General features: G+C 51.8%; 2 protein-coding genes across 2 annotated transcripts; both read right to left on the reverse strand.

Annotated features, from left to right (window-relative positions):
• Positions 1–5647: 5647 nt before the first annotated feature.
• LOC136499551 (uncharacterized) lies at positions 5648–6187 on the reverse strand. The gene has a single exon (XM_066495165.1). It carries the CDS (start codon positions 6185–6187, stop codon positions 5648–5650), a length of 540 nt encoding a protein of 179 aa, XP_066351262.1.
• Positions 6188–11522: 5335 nt separating this feature from the next.
• LOC136500591 (lysine-specific histone demethylase 1 homolog 2-like) lies at positions 11523–21046 on the reverse strand. Its single transcript, XM_066495977.1, has 2 exons — positions 19425–21046; positions 11523–12488 (listed from the first exon to the last, which is right to left on the reverse strand). The coding sequence occupies exons 1-2, from the start codon at positions 20962–20964 to the stop codon at positions 11746–11748; spliced, it is 2283 nt and encodes a 760-aa protein (XP_066352074.1). The 5' UTR covers positions 20965–21046; the 3' UTR covers positions 11523–11745.
• Positions 21047–22041: the final 995 nt, after the last annotated feature.

Raw genomic sequence — 22041 nt, forward strand, 5'->3', positions numbered from 1 at the left:
TGGTGTCATTCCAACAATCAAGTGATGTCCATCAAAAATGCAAGATTCAAGCCTCAACCATCTACCCCAAATGCATACCTTTGCATCAATGAGAAGCACACCTTTTATGGAAATTGATGACAAAGGGGGAGAGATTGTACAAAGATATGAAAGCTTGATTGAATGGAGGAGAGATTGTACAATGGGAGAGATGAAATATAAAAATAGAGGTTGGACATGAACATGGACAAAGAGGGAGCAACATTGGAGAAAAGAGATGGATCAAAATTCTTGGACAAGAGAAGCACACAGGTAGGGGGAGCCAGCTCATGAACTTTGATTGATTGCATTTGATATGTGCATATTCATGTGCTTGCTTGCATTGCATAAGTTTTCAAAGTCAATATGCATGCTTGTGTGGTGTATGCTAGTTGTAGAACTTGAATGATGACTTGATAACTAGCATGCATAGGATGATAGCTAGACACTTGGTATGCTTTTCAAGTAATGCTAGTACCTTGTTTTTAATATTGATCTCACAAGGTATCTAGTGCTTTTATGTCCAAGTGATATCTAGCTAACCATGGTGCTAAGGATAAACTTAAAGGTGCAACTCCGATTGGTACACGCTTCAAAGGTTTATTCCATACACCTTAGCATCATTTTGTAGTATTTACTCTCCCACATTTTTACTCTATGCATATGTGTGACCTTCAAATCAAACACTCTAGCACATATGTAGGGGGAGCAAATACTACCATTTTGGGTTTGTGGAACTTGTTCAAAATCATTTTCACATGGTAAAATTGCTTGGGCAAGCAACGTGAATCCAAAAGAGCTTAATTTCCATATCTTTGTAGAGTTATCATCAATTACCAAAAAGGGGGAGATTGAAAGGTCCTTGTTTGGTTTTGATAATTGAGTGACAACCTAGGTGGACTAATTGTGTTTATGTGAGATATATAGGTGATTAGTCCACAGGTACATGTGTGTGAGCAACATATGCCATGAAGGTGAAAATGGCTTGGAGATGCTGCAAAGCTCACACATGTGAAGATGAAGGAGCTTAAATGCACATGAGACATGACATTGAGTCATGTGATCAAGGTGGAGAAGATCAAGACAAGACTTGGCTTGATGGACCGGTTGCAAGCGTGAAGGGCAAGTCTAAGGCTTTGGAGTGATGGACCGCGTGGCGGTAAAGCTTGAGCATGACTTGGCGCCGATGGATGATGGCAACGGTGAAGAGCAAGTGAAGTCAAGATTGATGAACCAATATGATCACGTGATGATATGAAGTGGATCATATCATTGTTGATCGTGTTGCTGCATGTGTTGCATCGACATAGGAGGAGATGGAATGGAATGTGCAAGGCAAAGGTATAACCTAGGGCATTTCATTTCACCGATCATATGTGTGTAGAGAAGTTTATGACTGGGTTTAGGATAGATGGCCATACTATCAAGAGGAGCAAACTTGTTTGCATATCGGTCATCTAGTGCCACTCGAGTGATCTAACTTTGCATCATCGCTAGAATCGAGTGGCGTGGCAAGTTGAGTGGCTAACATCCTTTGGGAAATGATTGTGAAAAGCTAACACACATACACATGGTGGTGTACACTTAGTGGTGTTGGCACATTTACAAATAGAGATGGAGTTGGAGTTGATGTGGATCAACTTGGTGAAGAAACTCCACCGGCGGAGTGTCCGCCCGTAGAGTGCGGATAGTCCAACGGTGCCACCGACGCCCTCCACAGAAAAGACAGAGTCTCACTGGGTGCACCGAACGCTCACACTAGAAGTGATCGGACGCTGGCAGGGCACGTCCGGTCAGGCTGACACATGATGATGCAGGAGCTGGAGTTTGACCGGACGCTGGGCTGCGTCCAATCACGTGCGACCAGACACGTTCGGTCAAGGTTGGTACCTTACTGTAAATGACCGGACGCTGAGGGTCCAGCATCCAGTCAGTTGAAGCTGCTATGTCCATTCAGAAGATGACCGTTGAGATTGGAAGAATGTCGTTGAACATAGTGACACGTGGCTGTCATCGGGCGACCGGACGCTGAGGTCCAGCATCCGGTCAACTTGACCGGAGCGTCCGGTCGGCCCGACTTTTGCCCAGTGAAGGTGTAACGGCTCTATTTGCCTGTGGGGTTATAAATAGAAGCCTTGGTCAGTCTTTGGCCAAAGGCTGAGCACACTAGAGCCTTGGTGGCTTGTGTAGTAGTGCTTGGGAGCCCTACATCTCACATATGCTTGATAGTGATCATCCGATTACGTGAGAGAGCGATTCTAGTGCGATTGCATCAAGAAGTTGCATCGAGTGACACTAGGTGATCGAGTTGCAAGCTAGTGGTGCTTGTTACTCTTGGAGGTTGCCACCTCCTAGATAGCTTGGTGGTGGTCTCCATCTAAGCCCGCAAGAAGCTTGTGCGGCGCTCCGGAGAAGTGCTTTGTGAGGGGCACTTGTGCTCGCCCCGTGGGAGTCGCGAAGAGCAACTTTAGTAAAGTGTGTCATTGAGCTATCCTCACTCAAGGGGTAGGTTCTTGCGGCGCTCGACGTGCGGGCTTAGCGGGTGATGCTAATTAGCCGCCGAACCACCAAGTGAGCGGTCGACACAACGGGGACTAGCGTGTTGGCAAACACGTGAACCTCGAGAGAAAAATCATCGTGTCAACCTTGTTCTTCCCGTTGGTTTGCATCCCCATTACACAAGCTTGTAATTACTTTTATACATATTAAGCTTGTGTAGTTGCTCTTGTAATTAGATAGCTCGTGTAGCTTGCTAATTACCTTCTTGCTTGTGTAGCATAGAAGTAGCCCCCTTGCGTGGCTAATTTGGTTTTAGTAACCTTGTTATTCACATTGCTTAGTTTGTGTAGCTAAGTATTTGCGCTCTCTAATTAGGCATTGGTTGCCTTGTTATTGAGCATTGCTAGTGAGCGTAGTTAGCTTTGTGCTTTTGCTTACTAGCATGTGTAGGAGCTCCCTTGTTGCTTAAAGTACTAGTGGCATAGGTTTGTGTGATCTTGCTCCTAGAATTATTTAGGAGAGCTCTAGCTAGCCCGGCACCTTAGTTGCATAATTAGTATCTTTGCTAGGTGCTAGTGAACATATATAGAGGGGTGTAGTCTTGGCTAGACCGATTGTTTTAATTCCGCATTTATATCGGTTAGCCGACGCGATTAAGTTTTAAAAAGGACTATTCACCCCCGCTCTAGTCGTCATCTCGACCCTTTCAATGGGTTTGCCGAGTGTAGAACTGGCATCCTTCACACCTGCGGATGACCTCCTCCGAATCTCGTAGCGCGGTTGGCCAGTAAAAACCTTGGCGGAAGGCTTTTCTGACCAGCGACCTTGGGGCCACGTGATTCCCACAAATGCCGGCATGGACCTCGAGGAGGAGCTGCCTCCCTTGGTCGGTGGGGATACACTTCATGAGTACTCCTGACGGGCTCCGTTTGTAGAGCTCATCACTGAGCACGATGAAGGTCTTTGCGCGTTGAGCGATATGTCAGGCTTCAGCCCTTTCGGGTGGGAGAACCTCCTCGAGGTGGTAGGTGAGTAGCGGTACTCGCCAGTCAGTTTGATCGAGTGCTAGTATGGCAACGTTTGCAAGTGACGTTGGTGTACTAGGGTCAAAGTCCCTAGGCGCTGGTCGGGCGTCTAGAGCGGAGCCCCCAAGTGCCGACGGGGCATCGGGGTGTGTTTGGGTCGGACCTCCCAGGATGTGGACGGACAACTCATGAACGTCGTTGATGAAGACCCCGCTTGGGGATGGATCCCACCTGGCGGCCAGTTTTGCAAGGAAATCGGCGGCATCGTTGTCCCTTCGAGGGACGTGATGCAGTTCGATTCCCTAGAATTTGTCCTCGAGCTTGCGCACCTCTTGGCAGTATGCTGTCATGAGGGGGCTTTTGTAGGAGGACTCCTTCATGACCTGATCAATGACTAGTTCCAAGTCGCCATAGACGTAGAGTCATGTAGCTCCGAGCTTGACGGCGATGCGGAGCCCGTTGATAAGGGCCTCATACTCCGTGGCATTGTTTGAAGCCGAGAAGTGGAGGTGGATGGCGTAGTGGAGCCTACTCCCATCTGGGGAGATCAGAACCACCTTGGCCCCTGAGCCGGGCGTCATCATGGACCCGTCGAAGTACATTGTCCAGTACTCATGGGTGACGTCCGGGGTCGGTAGCTGGACCTCCATCCATTCGGCGACAAAATCTGCGAGAGCCTGAGACTTAATAGTGGTGCGAGGGCTATATCTGATGTCATGGCCCATGAGTTCAAGTGCCCACTTGGAGATTCATCCCGCAGCGTCGTGGTTGTGGATGATGTCTCTGAGTGGGTATGAGGTGACGATTGTGACTTCGTGGTCGGTGAAGTAGTGTAGGAGCTTCCTAGTCGCCATCAGTACGACGTATAGGAGTTTCTGCACCTAAGGGTACCGGACCTTGGGGTTGGCAAGTACTTCTTCGATGAAGTATACGGGTCATTGTACCTTGAGTTGGTGTCCTGGTTCCTCCCTCGCGACGACCAGGGCGGTGCTCACCATGTGGTTACTTGCCACGACATAAAGGAGGAGGGGTTCTCCCCGCTCAGGAGCGACAAGGATTGGGGCCGACGTTAGGGATGTTTTGAGGCTTTTGAGAGCCTGCTGGGCTTCCTTAGTCTAGACGAAGGCATCCGTCTTTTTGAGGAGCTTGTAGAGTGGCATCCTCCTCTCGCTGAGCTAGGAGATGAAGTGGCTTAGGGCAGCCAGGTAGCCAGTGAGCCTCTATACACCCTTGACATTGTGTATGGGACCCATGTTGGAGATGGCAATAATCTTTTTGGGGTTGGCTTCGATGCCGCGCTCGGATACGATGTATTCGAGCAGCTTCCCCTTTGAAACCCTGAAAACATATTTTTTGGGATTCAGCTTGATGTTGAACCTTTGAAGGTTCATGAACGTTGCGGCTAAGTTTACGATCAGATCACACGCTCGAGCCATTTTGACCACTATGTCATCAACATAGACGACGATTGTTGGTTTAGGCCATTCGGTCTGATCAGGCTAATCAGGCAGGTTGATTTGGTCAGCGAAGCATTGCTGCATGCACCTTTGGTAGGTGGCGCCAGCGTTCTTCAAGCCGAAAGGCATGGTTACATAATAGTATGAACCATACGGGGTGATAAATGAGGTTGCGAGTTGATCGAACTCTTTCATCGCGATCTGGTGATAGCCTGAGTAGGCATCCAGAAAGGAGAGGATCTCACAACCTGAAGTGGAGTCGATTATCTGGTCTATGCGCGACAAAGGAAAGTGATCCTTTGGATATGCCTTGTTGAGTCCAGTATAATCAACGCACATTCTCCATTTCTTGGTCTTTTTCCTGACAAGGACGGGATTGGCGAGCCAGTCGGAGTGAAAAACCTCCCTGATGAATCCGACTGCCAAGAGCTTGATGATCTCTTCACCTATGGCCCTGTGTCTCTCATCATCGAAATGACGCAGGCGTTGCTTGGTGGGCTTTGAGCCCAAGATAAGGCATAGTGCGTGCTCGGTGACCTCCCGTGGTATCCCCAGCATGTCAGAAGGCTGCCATGCGAAGACATTGCGATTATCACGTAGGAAGCCGATGAGCTCTCATTCCTATTAGGCCGGGAGCTAGGTCCCGATTCACACCGTTTTGGCTAGGTCGGTGGGGTCGACACCCACTGCCTTGGTTTCCTTGAGCGGGCGGAAGGCCATCGAGGAGGTTGGTTTGTTGCAGTCTGGGACTGCTAGGGTTGACGTCTCCCCGAGCTGCGGGAGCTCGAACGAGTTGATGACCACAGTGGCAAGCTCATAGTGCTCACGGTCGCACTCGAAGGCATGCGAGAAGGCGCTACTCACGGTGATGACATCGTTTGGTCTTGGCATCTTCAGCTTGAGATAAGTGTAGTTGGGGATTGCCATGAATCTTGCGTAGCATGGCTGCCCCAAGATGGCGTGGTAGGACCCTGGAAAGTCCACCACTTCAAAGGTGAGGACCTCCAAGCGGAAGTTGGCCTGGCTGCCGAACATGATGGGCAGATCGATCTGTTTGAGCGGGTATGCTTGTGCTCCCGGTATTACCCCACGGAAGGGGGAGCCTGTCAGGTGGAGCTCCGATCGAGGGATGTGCATGGCATCAAGAGTGTCGATGTACAAGATGTTGAGGCCGCTACCTCCGTCCATTAGCACCTTGGTGAGGCGCTTCTTGCGGACGATGGGGTCGACGATGAGCGGGTAGCGTCCCGGTCTTGCGACGAAGGAGGGATGGTCCCTCTAATCAAAAGTGATTGGGGATTCTGACCAGCTGAGGAAGGAGGGGATGGCCATTTCGACAGCGCATGCCTCCCTGTAGCATACCTTATGCTGGCATTTAGTCCATATGGCATTGGACCACCGAAGATCATGATGCACTCTTTGGGTTCAAGGAAGCCGTCTCTGTCCTTGCCTACCGTGCCTCCCCTCTTGGCTGCCAGAACTTGTCGTCTCCCTCCTTGGGCCCGCCGGCCTATCGGAGGAAACGTTTGAGAAGATCGCACTCCTTGTAGAGGTGTTTGACGGGGTAGGCATGGTTGGGGCACGAGCCATCCATGAGCTTGTTGAAGTGGTCAGGCAATCCCTGCTGGGGCTACCTGGCCGTGCGATCGGCCGCGGCGACCAGCGCAGGGCTATCCGACCGGCATCGATCTTTTTTATTTTTCTTGCCCCTCTGCGTAGAGGGGCCTTCGTCCGGGTCTGTGTGCTTGGCTTTGAGCTTGTCCTGGCCTCCGCCGAAGACCACTTCGACTGCCTCCTCGCTAGAGGCATGGTTGGTGGTGACATCGAGCAGGTTGCGGGTGGTACAGGGTTTCAAGCAGCCAAGCTTGTGGATCAGGGACTCGCAGTTCATCTGAGAGAGGAACACGCTGATGACGTCTATGTCGAGGTCATCAGGGAGGGAGTTGCATCGTTGGGAGAACCTTTAGATGTAATCCCGTAGGGACTCGTTGGGCTCCTAGTGACAGCTCTTGAGGTCCCAGGAGTTCCCTAGGCGGACGTACGTCCCCTAGAAATTCCTGACGAAAACCCTCTTGAGGTCCGTCTAGTTGTAGATGCTGTTGTGTGGAAGGAATTTGAGCCATGCCCAAACATGTTCCCCCACGCAAATGGGAAGGTATTGGATGATGAAATAGTCATCATCCGCTACTATGGCCCGATAGGTGAGCCAGAAGTCTTCGAGCCAAATGCCTGGGTTGGTCTCCCTAGTGTATTTGGTGATGTTGGTGGGCAAACGGAAACGCTGCGGGAATGGTGCTCTCTGGATACGTCGGCTAAAGGCTCGTGGCCCTAGGCCCTCAGGGTTGGGGCTCCGGTCGTCTGGCTGGCGGCCACGCCTGGGGAGCGTTTCACCACTTCCCTCGATGGTTTGGCCAGGGTCCGTGTCGCCTGCTACCGCACGGTGGATGTCACTATCGTGTCGAGCCTAACGCCGGTTGTCGATGACGCTGCAGGTGTCCTAATGTGGATCGGGCCGCTCGTGTATCGGCAGTCGGCGTGGAGCAGGCGCCAGGTTGGACTATGGCACGACCGCCGCACCCCAAGCCGAGCCTGACGGCTGTGGTGGCGAGTGAATGGAACGACCCGTCTAGTGCGTCCTCGTCCCCCTGGTGGGGAGAGAGGGCACAGGTCAGAGTCGCGACGCGGAGCTTTTCGCCTGTTGGATGGCGGCGGCTTCTACTAGAACCTGGAGGTTTCGGTAGATTGCCCGCTCCTAGGGGTCGACGGGCTCGCGAACGCCGCGCAGAAGCATTGCCATAGCGACGATGTTCTGGCCAGCCTGAGCGAATTGAGGGAGATCGTTCATGTTGGACCTGACAGGTGCGACCCTAGGCGTCGGCCGTCGAGCCATGCGCATGGGGCGCAACAGGCTGTACTGACGGTGCTGGTGAAGGTGGCAGCTGGTTCTGCGTCGTTGTCATAATTCCTTAGCGTGTGCTTGCGCAAACATGAGGGCCCCCCCACATAGGTCTGGAGGGGTGTGAGTTTGCGCGAACTCTGCAACCATCGGCAGTTGTCCCGGAGCGTCCACCATAGCGCACTCCCGGGACGAACAGTGGTGGGGTGCCACATCACCGATGCTGGAACCGTCGCTCTCACCATCACCATCCGGGAGTTCGTGGGAAATGGCAGGAACACAGCCTGCCATTCCCACAAACTCGGACGTGAGGGGGGATGGTGCCAGCATCCTTCGGAGCCCCCGAGCATATACGTCCACGGAGGACGTGAGGCCGCAGGGGAACCGATCGTATGGCATTTGTGGTGTGGGCGGTATATTCCCTCCGGGTGATTGGTGAGAGATAGTAAATAAAGAGCGAGTAGTAGTACGCATATTACTTACAACGAGGTTTGAGCAGAGAGTTTGCTCGGAATGAAGCGCAGATGCCACGCCGTTGAAGTTGCTGCTTCCCAGAGTCAATGGAGGACGTCCCTCCGACGGGTGCCGGGTCGCGAGCCTTCTCGTAGAGGAGGAGTATGCCGAGTCGGTCAGCGACGAAGTCTAAACTTCCGAAGAGGAAGGTTTGGGATGACTCGAAGACGGGTGGAATCCACATCCCGGTGGGCGAGAGTGCAGGAAACTCCAACGAGCCGAAGCGAATCGTATCACCCGAGCCCGTCACAGTGGGGGTGGTGAAGAAATGGGCCATTCGATGACCAAAAAGTGTTGAACGTACAACGTCCTCCCCACGGACGGCGCTAATTGTCGGTGCAGAAAGTAACCAACTAGTGAATATTTGTAGTTTTGATGTACGTTGTGATCGGAGGTGGCCTAGCACTCAATGACATAGGATTTATACTGGTTCGGGCAATGTGACCTACGTCCAGTCGGGGTTGGTCGGTGACTTTATTCCGAGAGTGACAGGAACTTTGCTACGAGCTAGATGTTCGAGCGTGCGCTTGAGGAGTTGTGAGCTATCGATCTAGTGAGTCTGAACTTGAAGAAGTCGACCTCCCTTTGTTGGAGGGAGCGTATCCCCTTTTATAGATGAAGGGGATGGCTTTACAGGTGAGAGGGAGAGGGTACGGATGTTTCTAAGCCTTGTTGCCCACGCTGATGAAGACTGGATAATGGTAGGCGCCTCCAATACTGTTGATGTCGCTGTAGAATGTCGGATGCGCACGGGAGGTTAGTGCTATCTTCTTCAGGAAGGATGGACGCCAGGTACCTGCAAATACTATTTGATGCCTAGTGGCATGTGAGGAGTCGCGCTATGTTCACCCAGGTACGGCAAATCCTGGTGCCCATACCAGCGATCGATGCTCCAGAGACACGCGGGGGGCTTACCGTATGGGAGTTTTAGCGGACCCCTACAATACTGTAGGGGGAGATGGTGGCTGCAGAGTACTGTTTTGTGCAGGGTATGGTCCCTGGTACAGTGCTTTGACTTGTGAGCCTTGCCTTGCCTTTCTCTGCACGTCTTCTGGTTCCTACCGAACGGGGTGCCCCCGGTCGGATGGCTCCAGTCGGCTCTGAGTGCGCCGGTCGGAGAAGAGCGGTGAGCAGGGTTCCCATGAGCCCCGGTCGCGGGGTCGGAGTAGGAAGCAGCGTTTTGGGCCAGGGCTTCCAATTGGAGAGACCGCTCGGAGACGGCTGGTGCCCGAAGCGAGTGCTCCGGTCGGAGAGGTGGGCCGAAGAAGTTGACGAACGGGCGCTTGTTCTTTCGGGTAGACCTTCCGGTCGGCGACTGGACTTCCCTTCCGACCCGTTGTGTTTTAGACTCTTGGGCCGACCCATGAACTACTATGTTGTTTTCCTCGGCCAAGCCCGGACTAGGAAGCCGGTTCCCGAGGGACCCCGGGTTTATGAACCCGATAGTTTCCATGCCGTAAGTTTGACTGGATCTCTAGAAAATATGTGCAACATTTGTATCTCCAGATAAATTTATTATAAAAATAAATTCAACGATCTATCTAATTATATTAATTTTGTACTGTAAATATTAATATTTATATATATATATAGTCAAAGTTGTTTCTCAGAAAGCGAAAACGACAATCATTTAGGGACAGAGAGAGTACCCAGTTATGTAGCTCTCCTGCCTGTGGGAGCTGCTTCCACGTCACGCGTTCCTATAAACCGTGTTGCAAGAGAAACTAGATCGTTTTCTATATTATAATAAAGAAGAAAAAATATCCAGATTTGAGTTCATAATGACTCAATCTAAATGATTAGGATTCACAATCATACCTCCCTCACCAACTAGTAGATTATTTATAAAAGTATCTCGCACATTTAGTCAATATATCATTACTTCTTCCAATGATTATTTGAACACTTTCCTACGTATGTAACCGACACTGTTGTTTCGTTTCTAGTGAGGACCTAAATATGCTCTAGACGAGAAATTTGGGATTTCGTGAATCGTTCCATGCTTTATAAAGTTCCCAAAAATCAATTCCAGTGTATTGTCCTTGTTTCAAGAAGCAGTTATTCCAGCAAAGCCCGTTCTAGAGGGTGTATACCCTGAGAGTAATCAAATCCCAGTTTTCTTGTTATAGACGAATTCATTAAAATTTTGGGGGAAACTAAGCCCCACTTAGTGTTTTAGAGTACTTCGACATCTGAGGATGATTTACTTAGGACAACAAAAAAATCTCCTACCCCCTTCCAAATTATAAGTCACATTGATTTTTTTTTATGCATCTATTTTACTATGCATCTAGATATAACATATGTCTAGATACATAGCAAGCTCTATGTAAGTCAAAGCGACTTATAATTTGGAATGAAAGAAATATATGCTAGGTTGGAGGGAGCAGTGCTTTAGATTTGTGCCAAAAGAAATTTCAAGTGTTTTGTAATTTATGCTGGAATCACGACTAGTTTACACATGAGTTATGTGACCTTTTTAAGTTAAACTTTTCGTTTTTAATGGTTGTATAGTTAATGGAGTAAAAATTAGTTCTAAAGCATCTCGTTCATAGCAGCTACTTGTGTGTTGTATAGACGCTCTCGTGAGTACTAAAAATAAAACAAAAACTCAAGTATTTTTGTTTGGGTTCCTTTCAATTACAAGACTGGACTCCAATAAGATTTTGGCGAATAATATACATAAGAGTTGGTAATAACTGTACCCTGGATATCAAATCCTCTCATTGCAAATGTAGAGGTGCGCTCAAATGGAAGTAGGAAACTGCAGGATGAGTAAGGGCATATTCGGATCCACTGATGCTAACATTTAGCAGCTTGTTGTCAAAAAAAAAAAAAGTTAGCATCTAAAATTAGTACTAGTAGATCCAAACAAATTTTCTAATAGATCAACTAACTATTAGTTCCATTAATAAGTTTGAGACTGCTAATAGGTTCTAATTGGCGACTAACCACCTATTAGTATATTAGTAGGTGGATCCAAACGCAACTGTTAATAATTAGCTAACTTATATATAGTTATTTGCTAGCTAACTAATAGTGTAGTGGATCCAAATAGGGCCTAAGTCTACAGTCTGATTCATATTCCAATTTCCAACTATTTGTACCTGCAGTTAATCCACATAACAGTATCTAATAATCAACTAAAGTCTGAAGTCACATGACCGGTAATTTTTACAAGAGAAGAACAGAACATAGAGGATCTCAGTTCCTGCCAAAGCGTCACAGTTTGTAGTCTGTACACGTCATAGCAAAGTCTGAGCTCCACCAGCCGGTCCTCTGGACATAACAAAAGAACGCATTCTGTTCTACAAAAGAAAACAGGAACTGGTACACATCAACGCGGGATCTTGGAGCTCTTTGGGTGCTGCAGCAGTTTCCTGGCTTTCCGTGCACTCAAGATGCTCGAAATCAGATCACTACCTACATCACATGTATTATCATAACCCATTAGCTTTACACTAAGATCCTTGCATAACACTCGTAACCTAGTTCTATCATCTTCGCTTGACTTCTGTAGCCGATCTGCCTGCTCTCGAGAGACAGTGGCATACAAATGGAAGGCCCCGGATGCAGGGCCGTAATCCTTTTGATCCCCATTTAACTCCGGATTATTGTGCTGCAGAAGCAAACGCTTGTCGAGTGAAATCCGAAGTAACCCTGGAGCCTCTGGATCATCGGGTGTCAGTGAGGAGAACATAAATGAGAATCTCCCGAATGCTAGGTCTGGCTCCAAGAACAGATCTAAAAGGGCACCACTGGGTGGCTTGAGGCTTTTAGGCAATGAATTCTTCTTCTGGTCAGAATTCGCTAAGCTCTCTGAGGCACGGCGAATTTTGGAAGCTTCTCTTAACCCGCTCAATAAGGCCCCATGCATGGTTGCAGGGTATGCACGATTCGTAGCTTCTCCAGCGAAGAAGAGTCGGTCGTTCACACTCTCAGCAAGAATGTCGTAGTCAGCACCAGAAGACCCAACTCTGATATGTGAGTATGAACCTGAGCAAAAAGGATCACTACCCCATCTCGTGCAAACTGATTGCACGGGATCAGGAACAGTAACACCTTTTGGGCCATAGATACCTAAACATAACAGGAGTAATATGTTAGTTCATTGTTTACCATAATGATTAGTGAAAGAAAATATCATAAATAATACATATGTGCTTATTCTTGAACTTACAAATGAGATGTACAATGCAATCATCTTGTTGATACATTCCTTTTGTGATCTTTATAATCGAATCATCCATCAAACATTATTCAAAGTAATATACAATAATGCTATCTTCCATACGTTTTCACACTTTTCTCTGCTCAAGTTTATACTCACACTCCAAAAGAATTATCTATGTTCGACCTCCCCATTGTTAGTCGCTGAATTCTTACTCTTGGTAGTAGTAGAATTCTTACTCTCATCGAGAGAGGATGACACTAGGAGTTGGGGTAATTTTCTAGTTTATTTCTCACACAAATGCCATACCAACCTGAGGGGTTGGGGATACATATTTATAGACTGCTAGCCAGCCAAGCATATGCCAAGATGCTATATGCTAATATGTTGTCCTAAAACAGATGCTGTCCTAAATGCTAAAATATTGTCCTAGCCAGTCAAGGATGCTGTCCTTGATGGGCAGCAAGACCACCGTGCAGCCACAAGGACCATATGTTGCAGCCCCACAAAGACCAGCCAACACAGAAACTTATCCTATCATTCTTTCCCTAAGTCTTGTGCTTCGTTTTATGGGAAAGTTGAACCATCCCGATCCTGAAGCAGAGTTCAAGGAACTTAATCCTCCTAAGAGGCTTGGTAAGCAGGTCTGCAAGCTGGTCCTTGGTGTTAATGTAGCTTGCCTTGATGCTCCCTTCCTCCAAACAGCCTCGGATGAAGTGGTACCTCACCCGGATGTGCTTACTCCGTTCATGGAAAACGGGGTTCTTTGCCAGGGCTAGAGCGGACTTGCTGTCCATCCTGAGCTCCACTGCTCTAGTGTCTCTGCCGAGGAGATCACCAAGCAGTCAAGCGAGCCAGAGCGCCTGATTCGAAGCGGTGGAGGCCGCTATGTACTCGGCCTCGCAGCTGGACAAGGCCACCACCTGCTGCTTGACCAATTGCCAGCTAACGAGGCACTTGCCGAGGAAAAGGATCCCGCTCAGTGCTCTTGCTGGTGTCGATGTCGCCGGCGTGGTCACTGTCACTGTACCCAACGAAGTGTGCCGCCCCAGGGCACCTAGGGTAGTAGAGGCCGTGGTCGAGAGTCCCCGCAACGTAGCGGATGATCCTCTTCACAGCCTGCTGGTGCTCCGTCGTCGGTCGCTGCATGAACCGACTAACATAGCCGACGGAGAATGCCAAGTCTGGCCGTGTGTGGGCGAGGTAGCAAAGGCTCCCCACAAGACGCTGGTACTACGTAGCGTCCACCTCCTCCGTCATGCTGTCGCGGCTCAGCTTCAGCCTCTCCTCCATCGGAGTGAGAGCTGGGTTGCAGTCGGTGAGCCCAGCTAGCTCAACGACGCGCTTGGCGTAGGCGGTCTGTCGAAGCGTGATCCTGAAGTCATCCTGGTACACCTCGATTCCCAGGTAGAAGTAGAGAGGCCCCAGGTCACTCATCTGGAAGGTGGCCTTCATCTCTTCCTTGAATGCCGCCACCTCCGCATCCTTGGTGCCAGTGATCACCAAGTCGTCGACGTAGACACCCACTAGCAGAGCATTTCCTCCACTGCCCCGTCGGTAGATGGCCGCCTCGTGCGGGCTTTGCTCGAAACCCATCCCCTTTAGCGTGGAATCCAACTTGGCATTCCACGCCCTCGGTGTATGCCGCAAGCCATAGAGGGCCTTGCGCAGGAGGAGCACCTTGCCCTCCTTGCCGGGGATCGCAAATCCCAGCGGCTGGTGCACGTAGACCTCCTCCTTCAAGTCGCCATTAAGGAACGCCGACTTGACGTCCATGTGATGAACACGCCAACCCTTCCGGGCAGCTAGCGCAAGGAGGAGTCGCACAGACTCCATCCGTGCCACGGGAGCAAAGGCGTCGTCGAAGTCGACCCCCTCCTGCTGCACGAAACCTCGTGCCACCAAGCGAGCCTTGTGCTTCACGATGACGCCGGCTTCATCCCTCTTCAGCTTGTACACCCACTTAAGGGTGATTGCGCGGTGGCCACGAGGAAGGTCAGCAAACTGCGCCTCCAGGTCGTGAGGCACCAGTCCCGGCACTGGCTGGTCGCCGAGAAGGTTCTCCATCGTACGATACCGCAACGGCTCGCCGTCGTGGTACGCGTCGATGTGCTCCTCGTCGTGAGAGAGCGGAGTAGCGAGCTCAACCGGGCTGTGCTCGACACGAGCTGGTGTTGGAGTAGACGTGCTCGGAGAGGTGCCTGTCGGTGCTGGAGTGCGTGGGGGTGCCGGCTGTGGTGGAGCCAGCGAAGAACTCATCGCAGCCAAGGTCCTGGCTAGAGAGCGTGGTGCTATCGGAGTAGCAGGCACCGGGGTCGGTGGAGGCTCGGGGACTGGGGTAGATGCGCTCGTCGAAGAAAAGCTGCCTACTCCCCCAGCTCCCTCGAAGTGAACGTACTCGACAGTGAAGTCGTCGAACGTTGGAGCCGAGCCGTCGTCCACCGCCTTGTCCCATGCCCATCCTCGCCCTTCGTTGAACACAACGTCACGCGCCGTGCGCACACGCTGTGTCTTTGGGTCTAGGATGAGGTAGGCCTTCGAGCCCTCCGCGTAGCCGATAAACACTCCCGGAGTGCTCCTGTCGTCAAGCTTGTTGATGTGGCCAAGCTCCTTGACGAACGCGAGGCAGCCGAAGACCCGCAAGTGGGAGACCGCCGGCTTACGCCCATGCCAAGCCTCGTACGGCGTCCTGTCGTCGAGCGCCTTGGTAGGCGAGCGTTTGAGGATGTAGACGGCCGACACCACCGCCTCTCCCCAGAAGATAGCCGGTATCCCCCTCTGCTTGAGAAGGGCCCGAGCCATCCCCACAACCGTCTGGTTGCACCGCTCGACGACGCCGTTCTGCTGCTGGGCTGTACAACGCGGAGTAGAGGCGCTGAATTCCCTTATCAGCGTAGTACGACGCGAATTCAGCCGCCGTGAATTCGCCACCGTTGTCGGTGCACAGCACGCGTAGCTTGCGGCCGCACTCCGCCTCCGCAGCAGCCTATGCACGCCTAATGGCGTTCCGCAGCCTCTCCCTTGCTGCCGAGGACCATCACCCACATGTAGCGGGAGAGGTCATCGACGAGCAGCAGGAAGTAGCGTCGTCCTCCCGGTGTGGCCGGTGTTACCGGGCCACACAAGTCCCCGTGCACAAGCTCGAGCCTCTCCTTGGCTCGAAAGCTCGCCCGCTGGGGAAAGGGGAGTCGCCTCTGCTTCGTCAACACGCAGACGTCGCAGAGCTGCTCCACATGGTCGAGGCACGGCAGGCCTCGCACCATCTCCGTGGCACTGAGCCGCTTCAGGGCCTCGAAGTGAAGGTGCCCGAAGCGCTCGTGCCACTGCCACGCCTCGTCATCCCGACGAGCAGCGAGAGAGGGGTTGTGTCACCTGCACGTTAAGGACGTAGAGTCGATTTGCGCTTCTAGTTAACTTCGCAAGAAGGCGACGCCGGCGATCCCAAATCCTCATGACTCCATCCTCAACCACCACGCGCGAACCGTTCTCATCCAGCTGTCCCAAGCTGATGATAGAGTTCCTCAACGCGGGGATGTATTAGACTCCGGTGAGCAGCCTGTGCTCACCAGACATGGCGGTGAAGGTGATGGAGCCGACGCCCTTGATCTCCACGCCAGGAGGCATCCCCAAACTTGACGGAGCCTCGGACGCTAGAGTCAAGCTCGGTGAAGAACCCCCGTCGACCGGTCATGTGATGGGTGGCGCCGTTGTCGAGGCATCACCCGTCAGTCTTGTCGTTGCCGGAGCCGTCGCCGAGAAGGGCGTGTGCTTTTGGCTCGTCAAGGTGGAGGAGAGCCGCTGCGGCCGGTGCCGCTGGAGGTAGCTCGATGCTTGCATGTGCCATGAACAGAGTTGGCTCCTCCTCCGCCTATGCGACATGGGCCTAGCCGCGTCGTGGCTGTCGACAGTCCTTGGCCCAATGGCCAAGCTGGCCGCAGTTGCGGCAGGTGTCGTCTCGTGTCGGCTTGTGCTTGCCGGTGACGCCGCCCTGGGCGCCTCCGCGGGCATCACCCTCGGCACGTCCTCGCGCCCCGGCCTTGGGCGTCTCTGCGCGCCTTGCGCGGCTTGCCACGCTTGCGGCCGCCTGTCGCGGAAGAAGGCTCCCCCTTCTTCCAGTTACCTTGGCAGGCAACCCACTGCTCCCGAGTGAGAAGGAGCTTCCCGCAAGTGGTGATGGGCCCCGAGAGGGACTGTGGCTCATCGCTGTCGACGACCTTGAGACGACCTATCGCCTCCTCGATCGACATCGTGGAGAAATCCAGCAGAGACTCGATCGAGCGAGCCATCTACTTGTACTTCTCGAGAACGCAGCGGAAGAGCTTTTCGACAGCTCTCTCCTCGCCGTAGGTGTCATCGCCGAACTGCACCATCTTCTGCAACAGAGTGTTGAGACGGAGAGCAAAGTCATCAACATCCTCACCTGGCTTGAAGGCCAGGTTCTCCCACTTCTTGCGAAGTGCCTGCAGTGTGGATTTGTGGGCGCGGTTGCTGCCGATGCGTGCCGCAACGATGGCGTCCCAAGCCTCCTTGGCAGTCCGCTTGTTGGTAAGCGAGAACTGCATCTCGGACGGGACTGCAGCGATGAGGGCATCCAGCGCCCGTCGATCCTGGTCGTAGTCAACGTCGCCGTACCGGACTGCCTCCCACATGTGCCGCACCTAGAGCATTACCCTCATCACCGCAGCCCACTCGACGTAGTTGGTCTTAGTGAGGGTAGGCCACCCACCGCCGGGGCCGACGTCCCTGACAACAGCCTGGAGCCCGTGGTAACCACGATACCGATCCGGGAGACAGAGCCACGCTGCCTAGTGAAGGCCTGCGCTCTCCATCGACCCGTCCGCCACCGTTGTCGTGTGCGCCTCCTCCAGGAGCGCCACCGCCGTGCGCGCCTCCTCCAGGAGCGCCGCCGGCGCGTCCGCGCCTGTCTGGGCTGCCATCGTGCCGCCCACGCTCGCGCTGCCTCCCTCCCTAGCAGCTCGAGGTCCGCGTCGGCGCTGTCGTCAGCAAAAATGGAACTGCTGATGCTGCCGCGTAGAACCTCGACCTCTGCTGCCGCCGCACGCGCTGCATCCGCCGCCGCTGCCGCTTCCGCCTCCGCTCTGGCTGCTGCCAGCTTCGATGCCCTTGCCGCCGCTCGCTCACGTTCCTCTGCCGCGGCAAGTTCAGCCTCCTGCCGACGCCGCGTGCTCGAGGCGACCGAGCGCTGAGACTGTCATGCGGACATGACGCGCTACCGGGGGGCTGCTGCGTGGGGAGAGGGCTGCTTCAGACAAGCTGCGCAGAGGGAGAGGAGCGAGCAGGAGCGGCCGGAGCTACTGCTGCTCCCAGCTGGGGCTGTTGCGAGGCTGGGAAGGGAGATGAGCAGGAGATGCTCAGGCTACATGATAGTACGGCTCTGATACCACTTGTTAGTCGCTGAATTCTTACTCTTGGTAGTAGTAGAATTCTTACTCTCATCGAGAGAGGATGACACTAGGAGTTGAGGTAATTTTCTGGTTTATTTCTCGCACAAATGTCATGCCAACCTGAGGGGTTAGGGATATATATTTATAGGCTGCTAGCCAGCCAAGCATATGCCAAGATGCTAGATACTAATATGCTGTCCTAAAACAGATGTTGTCCTAGATGCTAAGATGTTGTCTTAGCCAGTCAAGGATGCTGTCCTTGATGGGCAGCAAGACCACCATACAGCCACAAGGACCATATGCTGCAGCCCCACAAAGACCAGCCAACACAGAGACTTATCTCATCACCCATGTGTCTCATCTATAAAGGTAGCTATGCAATTAAGTCCTGAACGGCGCTTATAGAATAATTTATCTCCCTTTTTCTCTCTAGCATTTTATCAAAGCAGTCATTTGTAATACACATTTTATATTATACAAGTACATAACTAAAAGGGTAAATAACAATTCATATGCATAACAAGGACCTTAATACTAGTGGTATTTCACAAGTTTGTTAAGGGAGGTATGTAGATTAGTTTGTAGGTTACTAATACTTTAAGCTAGTCTTGTTGCTTCCAAATCATAAAGAGTGGTTGACCCAAAAAATACATGCACATGCTCAGCAGATCATTGATGAGTTTGCTCTGCCAATCCCATAGTCAAAACTCAAAACTCCGCTGAGCCTATTTTTCTTTGTACTAATAGCTCTGTTGTATATGCGTAATCATAAGCAGAAGTTTACAGCTTAATACAATGCATCAAATGCTAGTTCATTCATCTAAACTGGCATTATGATCATTATCCATTAGGGCCTGTTTAGGAAATGTTAAAATATGCCAAATTAATAGGGATAAATGGTTCAGTAAACACAAAAACTAATTCATTCATAAGGAATCTCAACTTAAATCAGCTGAAGTGCCACAATAATAACTATGGACTGTGTACTGTATAGTTTATGGTGTGAACAATTCCGTAATTCTAAATATATATGGTGTAGCATCATTTAAACCTAACCATAAACCAGCAAATGGTGCTTCAATTAATTATGGAGTGAGAGACAAGTATACTCTGTTCAGCCATCCAGTGAGCATATGACATACTTATGACATACTCTGTTCAGCCATCCAGTGAGCATATGACATTATAAGATACATTGTTTAGTCACTTCCACTTAATATTAATCATTACGTTATCCACACTAATACAAAGTATGCACTCGTCTTATGAATCCCAATGCACTTTTACTAGTAATGCACCAAGCAAAGCAGGCAGATAGCATTTAGTTAGTGTATTGGAAAGCAATTTGTTTCCATTTTTGTAATTCTTGGAGTCCCTATTAAATTTTAAAATGCGATTAAACTAACCAAAATACACATGACTATTGGTTCTAGATTTTACCTTTTAGAATGCCAAGTACTCGATGAAGTGAAACAACAGGATCAACCTTTTCAAACTCCAAAGCAGACTCTCCTGCCACAAGTGCAATAAGAACTGCTCCACCAGAGACAGTGTGGTAGCTGTAGAAGAGAAAGAACTCCCCACGCTTGCTGCTCTCCTTATTCAAACACCCAAATGTGTCAATATCCTCATCCCAAAACACATGGGGAAACACCATGGCTACCTTGTTCAACAACCCAAACCCCAACCTCTTTATTGCCCCAAGCTTCTCCTCAGGCAACTCTGGGTCAAATACGACGCTCCCACTCTTGAGCACCCCAAGGGGCACGGTGCAGAGCACCATATCAGCCTGGAAAATCTGACCTTCTTCCACTGTGACACTAACCCCATCCCCTCCATGTTCAATCCGCGACACCTTCTTCTCATAGAGTACCGGCACCCCATCAGACAATGCATGTATGAGGCGATAATTCCCTCCAGCTAAGAAACAATGGTCTCCTCCCATCTCATAAGGATCGTCCTGGTCCCAGTGCGCGAGTGAAAGCTCCGATAGGCAACCGGCATTGGAGAATTCCAGATTTGCAAAATGCCAATCCAAAACCATTCTCTCGTCATCGGTCCTGGCCACATGGTAGAGCCTCCTGAGCTTCTCTATAGCTTCTCCCAGCGAGATTCTCTCTGCAGCCTCATTAAGACACTCCCGGAGTCTGGTGGCGTGATCGAGAAGCGTGTTGAACACCAGATCGATACTCCTATCCAGCCTAGTCTCCACGGTCCGGCCATCGGGATAGTAGAGCGGGCAGCGGTCCCTCACCTTATGCAGCGGAAGACCAAGCTGCCGCGCGAGCACGCCGAGCGGGTTGGCGTGGATACCGGTGATAACGCTGCCGCCGAGCTCGACAGCGGCGTTGTCCTCACCTAGCCGGGCCGTGTAGACGCGGCCGCCGGGGCGCGCGCGGCCCTCGAGGACGAGCACCCGGAGACCGAAGCGGAGGAGCTGGCGCGCGGCGGCGAGACCGGCGAGCCCCGCGCCGACGACGAGGACGGCCGCGGCGCCCTGGGTGGCGGCGTCCGGGGGCGGCGCGGCGGGGAAGGCGGCGGAGACGCCGAAGTTGATGTGGCCCTCGCGGGCGAGGTACCGGTGTGCGGCGGCGACGAGGCGGTCGTAGGAGGCGGCGACGGTCTCGAGGACGCGCGCGAGCGGCAGCGACGCGCCCGGATCGGCGCGCCAGGACGCGAGGATGTGGTTGCGGACGACGATGTAGTCGTTGGGCGCGTCGGCGATGTGGGCCGGGAGGAGCGGCCGCTCCTCCGGGAGCAGCTCGTCGATGGGGAACCCCAGGGACAGCGCGATGAGCGCCTCCGTCTCCGTCTCCCGCTGCCGCTCCTCCGCCGACAGCCGGCGCAACCGCCGCACGCGGCGCGAGGCGGCGTCGCCGAGTAACGCCTGCAGCTCGGCGTCGAGGAGGGACTCGTCGTACGAAGCCGGGCGCGTCGACGCCGCGCGGCGCTGCGGCCGGCGAGGCGGCGACAGCGACATCGCCGGCGGAATCGAAGCGCCGCCGGCGGCGAGGGGTTTTGGTGTTTGTGGATGCTCGCTGCGCAGCGTAGCCTTGGGTTTGGTTTTGGGGATGGAGAGGTGGGTGGGAACTCAATGCTGGGTGGCGTGACGTGATAATGACAGGTGGGCCCGGAGTTGCAGCGTGGGAACGCGTGGAGTGGCGCCTGCGCGGATGACGTGGAGTACTGGGGTGTTCCGTTTTGGGGGCCACTGACAGTGTATGCCTTTTGCCTGGCTCGGCAACGACAATGGATGGGCACCCATATCTTCTTTTCGCCGCGCATGAGAATGGGCTGTGGGCCCATGTGTGGTGCCCACATGTCATGCCGTGACGTCGGTATGCGCGCAGTGGAGGTGCGCCGCTAATGTGGATGTTGGGCTCCACCGCCTGAAGTGGTGAAATTGAAGAAAGCTGAGTGATCGTTTAGTTTCTAAAAAATTTTCAAAAAGTGCTACAGTATTTATCACATCAAATTTTGTGATACGTGTATGAAGCATTAAATGTAGACGAAAAAAACTAATTACACAGTTTGGTTGGAAATTGCGAAACGAACGTTTTGAGCCTAATTAGTCCATGATTAAACACTAATTATCAAATAAAAACGAAAGTGCTACGGTAGCCAAATTTCCGAATTTCGCGAACTAAACACAGCGTTAGTAGCACAAATCTTTAATGAAGAAGAATTTCACCACATCATCGCGATGTAATCTGACAAATTTGAACGTGAGATGACAATCTATCGGCACGAGTCAGGCTAATAACAGTCGGTACCTTTTGACCTCTCGTGATACAGAAAACTCTAGAGAGCTACTGGTAGGGTAAGTAAATAAACCCCTTGTTCGCTGGTTGGTGCTGGTGTTGATTTAGGCTGGCTGGTGCTTGTTTTTTTGAGAGAAAAACATTGTTGGCTAGTTGAATAAGCCTGGCTGAAATCAACAAGCGAACAGGGTGATTGAACAAATCTATACGCTTCCCCCTGGCGTATGGCGACCGGACGCCACCAAAAAATACATACTCCGCGACCGGCACTGTAGCTACTTAAAAAATGTTAAGTG

This window comes from Miscanthus floridulus, chromosome 13 (genome assembly GCF_019320115.1).
Source record: "Miscanthus floridulus cultivar M001 chromosome 13, ASM1932011v1, whole genome shotgun sequence".
NCBI classification, from domain to species: Eukaryota; Viridiplantae; Streptophyta; class Magnoliopsida; order Poales; family Poaceae; genus Miscanthus; species Miscanthus floridulus.

Coding starts and splice junctions, on each gene's coding strand:
- LOC136499551 (XM_066495165.1), bottom strand. CDS start 6,187: ATGGACGGAGGTAGCGGCCTCAACATCTTGTACATCGACACTCTTGAT.
- LOC136500591 (XM_066495977.1), bottom strand. CDS start 20,964: ATGTCGCTGTCGCCGCCTCGCCGGCCGCAGCGCCGCGCGGCGTCGACG. Junction 12,489..19,424: donor AGTACTTGGCATTCTAAAAG/GTAAAATCTAGA, acceptor TGTTATGTTTAG/GTATCTATGGCCCAAAAGGT.